This window comes from Pelodiscus sinensis, chromosome 5 (assembly GCF_049634645.1).
Source record: "Pelodiscus sinensis isolate JC-2024 chromosome 5, ASM4963464v1, whole genome shotgun sequence".
In the NCBI taxonomy this organism is placed as follows: domain Eukaryota; kingdom Metazoa; phylum Chordata; order Testudines; family Trionychidae; genus Pelodiscus; species Pelodiscus sinensis.
Window position 1 is genome coordinate 5,171,889 of NC_134715.1, and position 12,764 is coordinate 5,184,652.

General features: G+C 58.9%; 1 protein-coding gene across 4 annotated transcripts in view; it reads right to left on the minus strand.

Moving 5' to 3' along the window:
* The window catches only part of RBPMS (RNA binding protein, mRNA processing factor), a 76,204-nt gene extending 64,355 nt beyond the window's left edge, over positions 1 to 11,849 (minus strand). Inside the window, exon 1 of one of the 4 annotated variants that reach the window (XM_075929337.1) lies at positions 11,781 to 11,849. In XM_075929337.1, the coding sequence (XP_075785452.1) occupies positions 11,781 to 11,834 (54 nt within the window). In that variant the 5' untranslated portion in view covers positions 11,835 to 11,849. Of the gene's footprint in view, positions 1 to 9,795; positions 10,286 to 11,780 lie in introns of those variants that run through there. The other 3 variants (XM_075929335.1, XM_075929334.1, XM_075929336.1) reach the window with 3 other exon arrangements.
* Between the last annotated feature and the right edge of the window lie 915 nt (positions 11,850 to 12,764).

Here is a 12,764-nt window from a genome sequence, read left to right on the forward strand (position 1 = left end):
GCAGCAAATCACGTTAACACTACGAAAACGAGCCACAAGGAACAACTACATCCTGCCAGGGCACAGACATTTTCTCACAAATGGCTGCAACTTTATGGGCCTGATTCTCCACTTCCTTCCGCTGGAGCAGAGGGGGAAGCTGGGTGGCACAGATTGGAGGAGCAGGGACCTAGTCCGGCTTTGTACTGCCGCGAGTGAGCGACTGCACTCCAGCCGGGGCGTGGCAGACGGGCCCTGCGCATCTGGCTCAAAGTGCCTTCAGTGTACTGGCTATAAACCCATGGAAATCAGAACTAACTGGCAGTGTTGGGAATTTGTTTCGCGTTTTCTAATAAAGAGACACCTGGCCAAGATGGTAACAGCATTATGTTACGGTAGCGGAGAAGACTGGAGAACATTACTTCTAATCTAAAAGGGAAACTCTCAGATCTTCTAGACCTCACGCTGATTCAGATTTACAACAGAAAACGTGTTCTTCATTCTCCGGTTGTATTGCACAACCCTATCCCCTGCTCAGATTCAAACAGCAATTAGTGTAGGTCCTACAAAAACAACCCTCTGTGAATCTGCGATACCCAGGTGCCAACGCGGTGGGAAGCTGGCACCTAGAAAAAACGAGGGGGAGCCGATACCGAAATGGCATTTCTCCACAATAATTCTTGACCAGATGTGCAGATGTTTTCGCTAAACACCGAAAACATGGAAATTAGAGCTTCCAGGGACTTCGGCATCCACATGAAGGGAGTGAAAAAAGTTCCAGAGATAAATCTTTTTCCAAAGCCTGATAAAAATAAATGGCAAGTCTGACAGCCCCTGTCCTCAGAGCGGTGTTAACTTAACCTGGGAATGAGCCAGGGAAGAGCGTGACTAATTGTGGCTCCCTCCCCAGACAGCCACTGAGCCCTAGAAACAAAACAGGCGCACAGAAACCAGACAGAGCACAGGTTTGCATTGGCATCGGCTGGAGGGAGGCGGGGGGAAGAAATCCTGCAGTTCGTGCTCCTTTTCAGGAGCCCGCAGAAGGGATCGCTAGGGGGCCTAGTGCAAGGAGACCAGATGGCACTGCAGACCTGGGACCCCGACCTCCTCTCCCGACAACTCACTCCTACCCTGGCTACCTACTCGGCATCTCTTCTAAGTCCTGGCTGAGACAAGGTGATTGCAGACCCCACTACAGGCTACATTACGTTACCCAAGTTCAAAGCCATATAACCGGGCGGGGAGGAGGGGTTGGATGGTTCTGTGCCCTCACCGCCACCAGGTCCACTCCACCCCCCAAGTCAGGCCTTAGCTCCGCCTGGAGCACGGCACCCACAGCTCCAGCGGTGATTTCAAGGGCCCGGGTCTCTGGCAGTTGCCGTGGTATAGGAGGTGGCAGCTGGGAGCCCTGGGCCTTTTTGAATTGCCAGGCCCCAGCCCGGTCCGCGGACCTGCATCCAACTAACCCCACAGGGTTGGCACTAGCACAGCTCCAGTTCAGCAGTGAATTCAGTGAAGCTTCAGTACGGGCAAGCGCCCATGAACCGAGGCCGCCATGCTCTCCCTCATGCCCCAGCCCCAGTCGTGGGGGCTCACGATTCAACAGTGACAGTTCCGTCCGTCCCCAAGACAGATGCCCTGCCTGCAAAGTGGGGCAATCGCCAGCATCCGGTTGGGAAATGGCTTGTTGTTTGGAAGCCTGTGGTATTGGAATCAATTATAAAGCCATATAAAGAAAGAAAAACAGTGCAAACGGGAACAAAACATTTTGATTTTTCGTGTTTCCATTGGCCCGAGGCAATTTCTTTTTCACAATTTTCAGTCCATGGGCCGTTTGTTTTCATTCCCCTTTGGAACAAACATCAGTGTCAAAAAGGGGGCCGTTCCCATGGTGCCGAGTTAGGGTCATTAGGTCTCGTAATTACACTGCACTATCCGTTGCCACATGTTTGGTACTACGGGGCCCGACGTTACTCGCATCCAGCATGCTAGTGTCTTTCTATCCCTGTCCCCAGCGGGGTCTCTCTGCCCCGTTTCTCTGTACTGAGCTCTGCCCTGCATGGGATCGGCGGGGAGGCTGGCTGCTCCCAGGTGACCAGAGACAGAAGTAGCAGTTTGCATGCACAGACCTCGGACATGAGATTTCCCATTATTCCCTTCACATGCTGGGGCTGGCTCTCTCCTGTTCTGCAGCTTGTTATGGCCAGGTCTATACTACACCCAAAAAGGCTGCCACTCCAACTCCAACTATGTAAGCAACAGAGCTGGAGTGGACAAACCTTAAGTGGAGCTCCGTCTTCACAGAGGGAGGTTGATGGGAACAAACGTTCCCATCAACTTCCCTTACTCCTTGCAAATCGAGAAGTACAGGTGCTGACCGGTGGGAGGGGGTGCCCTCAGCGTTCGATTTAGTGCAGTGTTTCTTAAACTTTTTAAGACCGAGGAACACCAAGGATTTTTTTTTGAGGAACACTAAGGAATTTTTTTGTTGAGGAGCAAAAAAAAGAGGTCAGAGGAAAGTAACTGAGGAAAAAAGAGTCGGGGGAAAGTTATGGAGGGGAAAAAAGGGCCACCTGCCCCTTTAAGATGGCCATTTTGAATTCAGTTCACCACAGCACACCAGCGTGCCACAGAACACGGTTTAAGAAACACTGATTTAGTGGGTCCTTACTAGACCCACTCAATCAAATACCAAAAGATTAATCTCTGTGGCATGAGAGCAAAGGCAGTGAAAAATACTTCCAGATCAGAACAGAAGCATTTGTCAGCCCTATGCACAGGCCTCCGTGGGACACAAGACATTTGTCAGCCCTGTGCAAATCCTGCTGGGGGTTCTCAGAGCACGTGCTAGGTAGCTAGACAATGAGGAGGCCCAACCACCGCAAATGCAGCCAGAAGGTCCTAGTATCAGCGGTTGCCATAGCAGTTGACATCCGATAGATCACTTGGAAAGCCCCTCCCTCCCACCTCGTCTGCATTTTCCGACCCTGGGAGCAATTGGCCATCCGCAAACAGCTCCAGAGACATGGGGGGGGCGGGGAGATAAGCTTGTTTGCCAGCTTATCCCAGTAATTCTGCCACCTCAAGCAGTCCCCCAACACACAATTGACAGAAAAAACACCATCAGGCTGCCTGGCTCGGTAGGACATGCTAGCAAGCAAGCTAAGGGAAAAGGCTGAAAGGTGAGTATGAGTCACCCGCCAGGCACTTCCTTAACTATTCCCAACTAAGACTGTAGAATGGCCACACTTCAGCAGAGCTGACTTTAATCTTCTACTTGCGGTTTAACAGGTTGGCTGCCCACTGCCCGAGAACAGTGACCGGCAGGTCAGAAGCCGGGCACCCTGGTTAAAGAATACCACGTGGGCAGTGGACTATTTAACCAGAACGGCCCTGCCGTCACGCGGCCTGGCATTTGCATTTGTCCACCTCAAATCAATTTAGGAGGATGCTCCAGCGATTCTAAGGTCTGCGTTCTCCAGTGGGACCGACAGCCTTGCCAGGCTGCTGGGAAGGAGGGGGGGGGGAGCCGGGATCTGCACTGTGCCCCCAGACAGGGTAGAACCTCCAGCAGAAGGGGCAGGACTGTGGCTAGGCAGCCCCACCCGCCGGCAGTCCTCAAGGGTGCGAATGCATGCGGCAGGCGGGAACCGAGCAAGCCCAAAGGAAGACACAAGATTTGAGCCCTAAAGGGCTGGCAGGTCCCTAATGTCTGGCAGGCTTCTCTCCTGTCGGCAGACCCGGGGCCTGAAATGGACTTGTAAAAGGCGTGGGATTTCACAGCCCGGCACGGCATGCCCGGCGCTCTCCAGCCGGGACTTTCCGTCCCCGGGAAATGGCCCTCACATAAATACGCTGGTTTAGATTACCAGGCTCTGTGTAAGCACGTCGCAAACCCACAAACGCACGGACATAAACAAACCCGCCTTCGCTGGGGCCCGACTGGGATTTGCTGCTCAGTGTTGCTATGGGTTTGGGTGCTGGCCTCGGGTCTCACCCCGGCCAGCCAGGGCCTGATGCCTTTAGAACAGGGGTGGGGAACATACAGCCCAGGGCCCGCATCCAACTCCCAGCTTGCCTGGATCTGGCCCCCAGAGGCTAGGGGCTCCCCCCCCAGCATTGGGGAATTGGCACAGACCCCACACTCCCAGACCCCACACCCTAAGCCCCCTTCCCAGCAGCCCTCTCTCACACACACTGAACTCATTTTTGGCTTCACCCCAGAGCATTGGGGGGCCCCCACAAAATCTACTAGCCCAGGGGGTCCGCTCTGGTGCGCGAGGGAAATGTGGGGTTTTGGGAAGGGGGGGCGTCTCACTTGTGTGTAGCTCCCAACTGATTCTTCTGAGGGTCAGCAGCCCCCGACCCAAACAAGGTTCCCGAGCCCTGCCCCACAGCCTCTGGCCGACGGACAGGAGTGGGGCACTCACCCCAGGGTCCTCTCTCAGCGCTCCCCACATTTACCCGTTACAGCCTGTGCCGTAGTGGGGGGGCTGTCTGCTCTGTAACCTGGAGTTCCCCTGCGCTGTGATGTGTGATTGCCGCTGACTCACCCACATGTAGATTAGCCCCGACACCCAGGATCAGCCTGACCAGATAACAAGGCTCTTCCCAGGGGAGAGACAAAGGAAGGAGGCGGAGACGAACACCTGGTTTGGGGGCAGGGTCTGGGAGCCAGGCAGTCTTGGGCTGGAGCCATGAAGGAAACAGACTAAGGAGGGGGCTGGAATCTAGGGGCCCTGGGACCCCATCTCAAGGGGGCTGAGATATCCTGGCCCAGACTCCTGTAGACACATCACGTCTGTGCCGTGCTGTATCCCGGAGAAGCAATAAACCCTCTCGTTTCTACCGGCTGGGAGTCTGTCCTTGCTGCCACGGGGCTGCAGGATCGGGGGGGGGGGACCCTGACTTGCTGTCACACAACATATGCCAGGAGAGGCTCCGTCAGCCCCTACCGGCTCCGCCATCCCAAGGAAGCTGATGGAGGATTGTACAGCATTCTACAAATACCGTTTCAAGGGCCTGGTCACGGGCCCTTTGTACAACGTCAGAACTCTCGAAGCCAACTCCTGGACAGGATGCCATTTAGGTTGCTAGCCAGCCAAAGGTTGGGGGCTGCTCCGTCTACTGAGTGTTTTGCTTGATGGCTTTCCTGGAAACAGGGTTAAGCCCTCTGTGAGTAAAAAAACACCCCAAACCAATCTATAGCCCATTTAAATGCAATGAAAGCCAGGCATATCTGCAACTCCCTGAGAAGACAGATGTGATGCAAAAAAGAGAGAAAAGCATTTGGTCACAGCCTTGCAAAGGTCCCTTGCCCACTCACCTGGGAAGTCCTGGTTTTGTGGACAAAAGTAAAGCATGATTTGTTATTGATATCATCCATGCAAAAGAGTGGGCAAGTACAAGCCAGATTTACAGCCTGCTTCAGAAATAATGCATTTGTCCATGTAATGCGTGTTTGTCTTCTATGCTACATTCCAACTGAACACAGAAAGTTTGGGGCTGGAATGACCACCCCAAAGGCTGACAAGTTTGATAATTACTCTGCATTTGAATCTAAATTATAATCATCAGGTGCCCATTGAGAAACAAACAGCTTAAGAATGCTGCCATTATCACGTTCGTTATCTCGGTGTTCCACTGACCGGAGACCTTGATGCAAATGCAGGGGAGCAGTGGATGCAGATTTGCTAATGCCTAGCAGAGAAAGGGATAACATGACCCAGTGGCTAGAAGTTGAACCTAGAGAAATTCAGGCTGAAAATGACACACCCATTTTTCACAGTCAGAGTTTTAACCTTTGGAACCACTTACCAAGGGTCAGACAATTTTCAAATCAAGATGGTGAAGAGGGTTTCCCTAAAAGATCTGCTGTAGGAATGATTTGGGGACAGTTCTCTGCCCTGGGCTATGCACGAAGTCAGGCTAAAGGTCTCTGGTGACCTTTGAATCTATGACTCTGTCCAATACGACAAGACACATCCTTCCTCTGCTGACGGACCTGGAGGAACTCACGCCTGGCTGCTGTTACACTCCGGATACCTAGATCAGCCTGGCTTCCCATCCCAGCTTAAAAACCCACAAGCTTATTGGACATCTAGAAAATATTCCCTGTCCAGTGAGCCACGAAGGGTCTGGATTTCACCTCAGTCTAGGACCGGTTCGGGAACCTTCGCAGGGTACATTTAATATTTAAGTATTTTGCTGAGATGGTTTCAGATCCGGACACACACACAGCATGGGGGGGGGGGGGCACATACACACATGTAGGCCATTAACTCAGTAAGCCACTCCCAAAACAAACCTCGGTATTTATCCTTTAAGTGGGTGAGTCTGACCCAGGGATGGGAGCCCTCTCCCAAGCCGGGTGATTGCTTTGCAGAAAGCCACAGCTCTTCCAGCTGGCAAATCTTCTCTATGATCTACCCCCCCCCCCAGCAAAACTGGGGGAAGAACCCAGAACTGCCTGCTCCCCCCTCCACTCCAAACCCCGCTGCTACCCAAAAGACAGGCCCTGAGATTTAAACCACTCCCATTTATACTCCTATCAGGGTGACCAAATGGCAAGTGTGAAAAATTGGGGTGGGGATGGGGTAATAGGCTTCCATATAAGACAAAGCCCCAAATTGTGGGACAGACCCTATCAAATAGGACATCTGGTCACCCTCACTCCTGTGTGCTAGAAAATAGCACTGGCCACATGGGCGGACATGCGGAGTAGGGTATGTTCAGGAAAACGGAGCTGCTGCCTGAGAGTGACTTCATTATATGAAACTCCTGCAAACTCCTTTGCAGCCCTCTCCTGGACCTGGGCAGGAACATATGCCAACAGCCTACTGACCAAAAGGTGGGTGAGAAAAGAGACGGGAGCGATGGGCCTGGCCAGCAGGAATCCCACCCTCTCCAGAGCTCTTCCTTCATGCACCGCACCCTCCCCAAGGTAAAAAAAAAGCCCAGAGGTGTGTTCTGTTGACTGGGAGCAGCTCACAGCTCCCACTGGGCGTCTGGGGCAGGCAAGCAGCTCTGGACAACAGGAGAAGCAAGGCAAAAATGAGCATTTCTCACTTTGGACAAGAAGGCCCAGAGCCTGCCCTGGATAAGCGGACACAGCCCAGCGGAACGGGATGGCTCCTGGGGGAAGGGTTCTCTTTTTGCAGCAAGCTTTCTGTCCAGTTTTTAAAGAGCAGGAGGAAAGCAGAACAATGGAACCGCGCTGGCAGACAGGGTGGGTTGCGGGGCTTAAAAAAAGTGAGGTGGGGCTGGTGAGCCTGACCTGGCTGGCCCCAGAAACACACTGAGAGGAATTAAGCAGAGTTACCAACCCTCCTGAAATGCGGCCAGGCAGTAGGTGCGGGGTGTGCTTTGAGAGAGGCCTCGCCTCCCGGGCGTGCCTGCCTCTGCACTCCACTGCATGGAGACCCTATGTAACCGCACTGCCCTGGCAACGCACAACAGCATGGGCCTCTCCCCTGCTCACCCTGCCATGCAGTGCTTCCTGGAACGGGCGTATGGCACTCCCCTGCACTGCTGCTGTCTGGGTGCTGTCCTGGGATCCCCCAGCCGGGCAGGGCAGGCAGTGCCAGCCAGGCACACAGCCCCAGAGCGCCCGGGGCAGGGCAGTGCCAGCCAGGCACACAGCCCCAGAGCGCCCGGGGCAGGGCAGTGCCAGCCAGGCACACAGCCCCAGAGCGCCCGGGGCAGGGCGGGCAGTGCCAGCCAGGCACACAGCCCCAGAGCGCCCGGGGCAGGGCGGGCGGTGCCAGCCAGGCACACAGCCCCAGAGCGCCCGGGGCAGGGCAGTGCCAGCCAGGCACACAGCCCCAGAGCGCCCGGGGCAGGGCAGTGCCAGCCAGGCACACAGCCCCAGAGCGCCCGGGGCAGGGCAGTGCCAGCCAGGCACACAGCCCCAGAGCGCCCGGGGCAGGGCGGGCAGTGCCAGCCAGGCACACAGCCCCAGAGCGCCCGGGGCAGGGCGGGCAGTGCCAGCCAGGCACACAGCCCCAGAGCGCCCGGGACAGGGCAGTGCCAGCCAGGCACACAGCCCCAGAGCGCCCGGGGCAGGGCGGGCAGTGCCAGCCAGGCACACAGCCCCAGAGCGCCCGGGGCAGGGCAGGCAGTGCCAGTCAGGCACACAGCCCCAGAGCGCCCGGGGCAGGGCAGTGCCAGCCAGGCACACAGCCCCAGAGCGCCCGGGGCAGGGCAGTGCCAGCCAGGCACACAGCCCCAGAGCGCCCGGGGCAGGGCAGTGCCAGCCAGGCACACAGCCCCAGAGCGCCCGGGGCAGGGCAGTGCCAGCCAGGCACACAGCCCCAGAGCGCCCGGGGCAGGGCAGGCAGTGCCAGCCAGGCACACAGCCCCAGAGCGCCCGGGGCAGGGCAGGCAGTGCCAGTCAGGCACACAGCCCCAGAGCGCCCGGGGCAGGGCGGGCAGTGCCAGCCAGGCACACAGCCCCAGAGCGCCCGGGGCAGGGCAGGCAGTGCCAGCCAGGCACACAGCCCCAGAGCGCCCGGGGCAGGGCAGGCAGTGCCAGTCAGGCACACAGCCCCAGAGCGCCCGGGGCAGGGCAGTGCCAGCCAGGCACACAGCCCCAGAGCGCCCGGGGCAGGGCAGTGCCAGCCAGGCACACAGCCCCAGAGCGCCCGGGGCAGGGCAGGACGGTGCCAGCCAGGCACACAGCCCCAGAGCGCCCGGGGCAGGGCAGTGCCAGCCAGGCACACAGCCCCAGAGCGCCCGGGGCAGGGCAGTGCCAGCCAGGCACACAGCCCCAGAGCGCCCGGGGCAGGGCAGTGCCAGCCAGGCACACAGCCCCAGAGCGCCCGGGGCAGGGCAGTGCCAGCCAGGCACACAGCCCCAGAGCGCCCGGGGCAGGGCAGTGCCAGCCAGGCACACAGCCCCAGAGCGCCCGGGGCAGGGCAGTGCCAGCCAGGCACACAGCCCCAGCAGCGCGCAGGGGGACTCAGCCCGCACACGCTGGCTGGGGGCTCTAGCTGGAGCCGAGCGGCGCGGGGCCACGGGAGCTGAGCGCTCCAGGGCACCACGAGTCCCGCCGGCCGAGCCGCCCTGCGCGGCGGGGGGCAGCGGGAAGGCGCGGCCCCGGAGGTGGCGCTCCGCGGCCCGGGCGCCGTCCCCGCAGCGGGCGAAGGCGGGGCCCGGCCGGAGCGGAGCAAACACCTGAGTGAGCCCGGCGGGGCGGCCGGAGCGCCCGGGACAGACCGCGGGCACCTCCGGAGCCTCCTAGCTACTCCCCAGCCCCGCTCCCCTCCGGGATCCGGCCCCTACACCGCTCCCCCCGCCCGGCCCCCCTACACCGCTCCCCTCCCCGCCCGGCCCCCCACACCGCTCCCCTCCCCGCCCGGCCCCCCTACACCGCTCCCCCTGCGCCCCAGCCCCGCTCCCCTCCGGGATCCGGCCCCTACACCGCTCCCCCCGCCCGGCCCCCCTACACCGCTCCCCCCAGCCCCAGCCCCCCACACCGCTCCCCCTGCACCCCAGCCCCCCACACCGCTCCCCCTGCGCCCCAGCCCCCCACACCGCTCCCCCTGCGCCCCAGCCCCCCACACCGCTCCCCCTGCACCCCAGCCCCCCACACCGCTCCCCCTGCACCCCAGCCCCCCACACCGCTCCCCCTGCGCCCCAGCCCCGCTCCCCTCGACGCCCCGCCCGGCCCCCCTACCCCGCTCCCCTCTAGCCTCCCCACACACCCCGTCCCGCTCCCCGGCCCCCGCACCTCCTGCCCCGCTCCCCCCAGTAGCCACACTGCCCGCCCGCCCCCCCAGACCCTGTGCCCCGCTCCCCCGGGGCCCCGTCCCGCACCTCGTCCTCGGGCAGGCTGGGCTCGGCCGGGCCGCTGTCCTTGTCGGCGGGGAGGCTGTTCATGCTGCCGTCCCGGGGCGCGCGGAGCCGGCTGCGGAGAGGCTGGTCCCTGCCGCTGGCAGCAGCATCCAGGCGGGGCGGGCGGCGCTGCTCTGAGCCCCCGGCGGCCCAGCCCGGCCCGGCCCGGCAGGGAGCAGCGGCGCGGGGGCGGGGGCAGCCAGCGCGGCCGCCGCTGGGGCAGGAGTCCGGGGGCCGTGCGCCTTGCGCGCTCCGAGGCCAGCGCCTCCCGGCCCCCTGGCGTGGGGACGGGGCGGGGCCGGGTGTGGGGCCCTGCGCGCCCGGGGCCCGCTCCCTCGTGGGCTGCCAGTCACAATGGCGCAGCCCCGAGGGCAGCCTCACCGCCGGGGGGTGGAGGGTTCTGCTGTTGTGGCCACTCATTCAGCCCCTAACCCTGCTCCCTTGGGCACCAGCCGCCAATGGGCCTCGCCCCCTGGGGCCCTGGCACCTCCCCCCCATGTACTGTTCTAAGGCACCAGGCACCCGCCGCCAATGTTGCACATCGAGGTGCCCCACTCGCTAGAGCAGAGGTGGGGAACCTCAGGCCCGTGGGCCGGATGCAGCCCCTGAGGCTCAGGGCTCCCCCCCCCATCAGGGAGTCCCTGCCGCCCCACCATGGGGCTTGAGCGCACAAAATCTACCAGGCCAGGGCCCCCTAGACTCTGCCCAAGGAGAACGTGGGGACTGTCTGTCTCCTTCTGAGTGAGCCCCCCATCAGTGAGGGTTGCTCAGGTGTGTGGGGGCTCAGGTGTGAGGGCCTCCCCAGCTGCCATTGGTCAGGAAACAGCCAATGAGACTGCAGATCTGGTGCCCGGGGTGGGGACAGTACATGGAGTCCCATGGCCACCTGGCCTAGGAGTTAAACCTTCTGCTGGCCGCTTCCGAGGGCCCAGTACAGTTTCTGGTGCCAGGACAGACAGGGGGCCTGCCTCAGCACCCTCACTGGCCACCCTACAGCACGGCACCCCAGTGCCTGGCATCCCACGACCCAGCGCTGGGCTGCAACGTGTACTTTGAAAATCACAGGATCACATTATAAGGAGCAACTTTACATTGAACCAACTTTGCACTTGTTCTGAGTTTCTCCTCTTGCATCCTGAGCAGGAGAGCACTGGTGCAGTCCTGGGCTATGCTGGATCTACACTGAGCCCCACTGAAGGCTGGGCACTCCCCTGACAACAGGCTATGCCTCCACAGATCCCATTGCAAGATCTAGCCATAGCCCCCCACATTCACATATTACTTCCCCCTTACCAATGTTCCCTCTTTTTCCATACCTGTGCAGAATAAATGTTATGTGCACCACGTCACGAGCAGCTGTGCACCCATCAGTAGAAACACTTGCTGTGAGATCTCTGCTAATGAGCTGGGCTGCACCTGAATGTCTCCTGGATTGCTTTCAGGAAACACTGATTCGCAACCCCCCTTGGTCTCAGCTCAGCCCATTGAGTGCAGTCCAGAGGTGACAGTAAGCAGGTGTGCCCGGGTGTGCAGCTCCAGCAAGGAGCTCTGGAAAGAGCTGGCAGGGACCAGGTTGCAATAGGACAGTCCCTGTAAGACACTGTCAGTTGGTTTCAACGCTGGCAGTCTGAGCTCGGACCAGAGTGGCTGTGCCGGAAGCAGGGCAGAGGAGAGACTGGACAGTCCCCCCGCACTCCAGTGCCCTGACACCGGGGGCAATGGAGAGAGTCCCTCAATTGTCAAGGCCGAAAGAGGCACCTCATTGAAACTCAGCCGGCCCCTGCAGAAGAGAGAGATGTCACACAGCACAGTCCCAGCACTGGGGTGGGGACAGACAAGGGTGACAAATGGGCCCGTGGGCTCCCCCCCAGCATACAACATATGCCTCTTTCCCTAGAGGGGTACCTATCCACCCTCCCAGACCCCTTCCCAGCACCCAGCTTCCTTGGTACACTGGTGGCACTTACAGAACTTGGCCAGCACGGCAGATACACAGGGCAGCACAGGCTGTCTGTCTCCATGCGCCAGGGGATGCTTGAAGGAGGGTCCAAAATGAAGCATCTTCCCCGACCTGTGGGTGTTGCTTTGTTCCCTTAGAGGTGACTGTTGGGGGTGACCTGCCCTGGGCCCCAAAAACACACTACTCTGCTTTATCTTGAATACTGCATACAGATGTGGTCACCACATCTCAAAAAGGATATCTTGGCACTGGAAAAGTTCAGAAAAGGGCAAAAAAAATGATGAGGGGTTTGGAACAGATCCCATATGAAAAGAGATTAAAAAGACTGGGACTTTTCATCTTAGGGAAGAGGAGATTAAGGTGGGGAGGATGATAGAGGTATAGAAAATCATGACAGGTATGGAGAAAGTAAATAAGGAAAAGTTTTTTACTTGTTCCCATAACATAAGAACTAGGGGTCACCAAATGAAATTAATGGGAAGCCGTTTTAAAACAAACAAAAGGAAGTTTTTCTTCATGAAGTGCACAGTCAACCTGTGAAACTCCTTGCCAGAGGATGTTGTGAAGACCAGGAATTTAAGGGTATGTCTAGACTACATGTCTCCATTGACAGAGCCATGTAGATGAGTTTACTAGACATAGGAAAATGAAGCGGCGATTTAAATAATCACTGCTGCATTTACATCAAAATGGCCACCATGCTGTGCCGATCAACTGTTTGGCGGCACAGCGGGGCAGTCTGGACGTGCCGCGGTCGATGAGGGAAGCCTTTGTCAACCGCTCCGGTAAACCTCATTTCATGAGGCATACCGGGGTGGTCAACAAAGGCTTCCCACATCGACCGCAGTGCATCCAGACTGCCCCGCTGTGCCATCAAAAAGCTGATTGGCACAGCGCGGCGGCCATTTTGATGTAAATGAAGCAGTGATTATTTAAATCGCCGCTTCATTTTCCTATGTCTAGTAAACTCATCTACATGGCTCCGTCGACA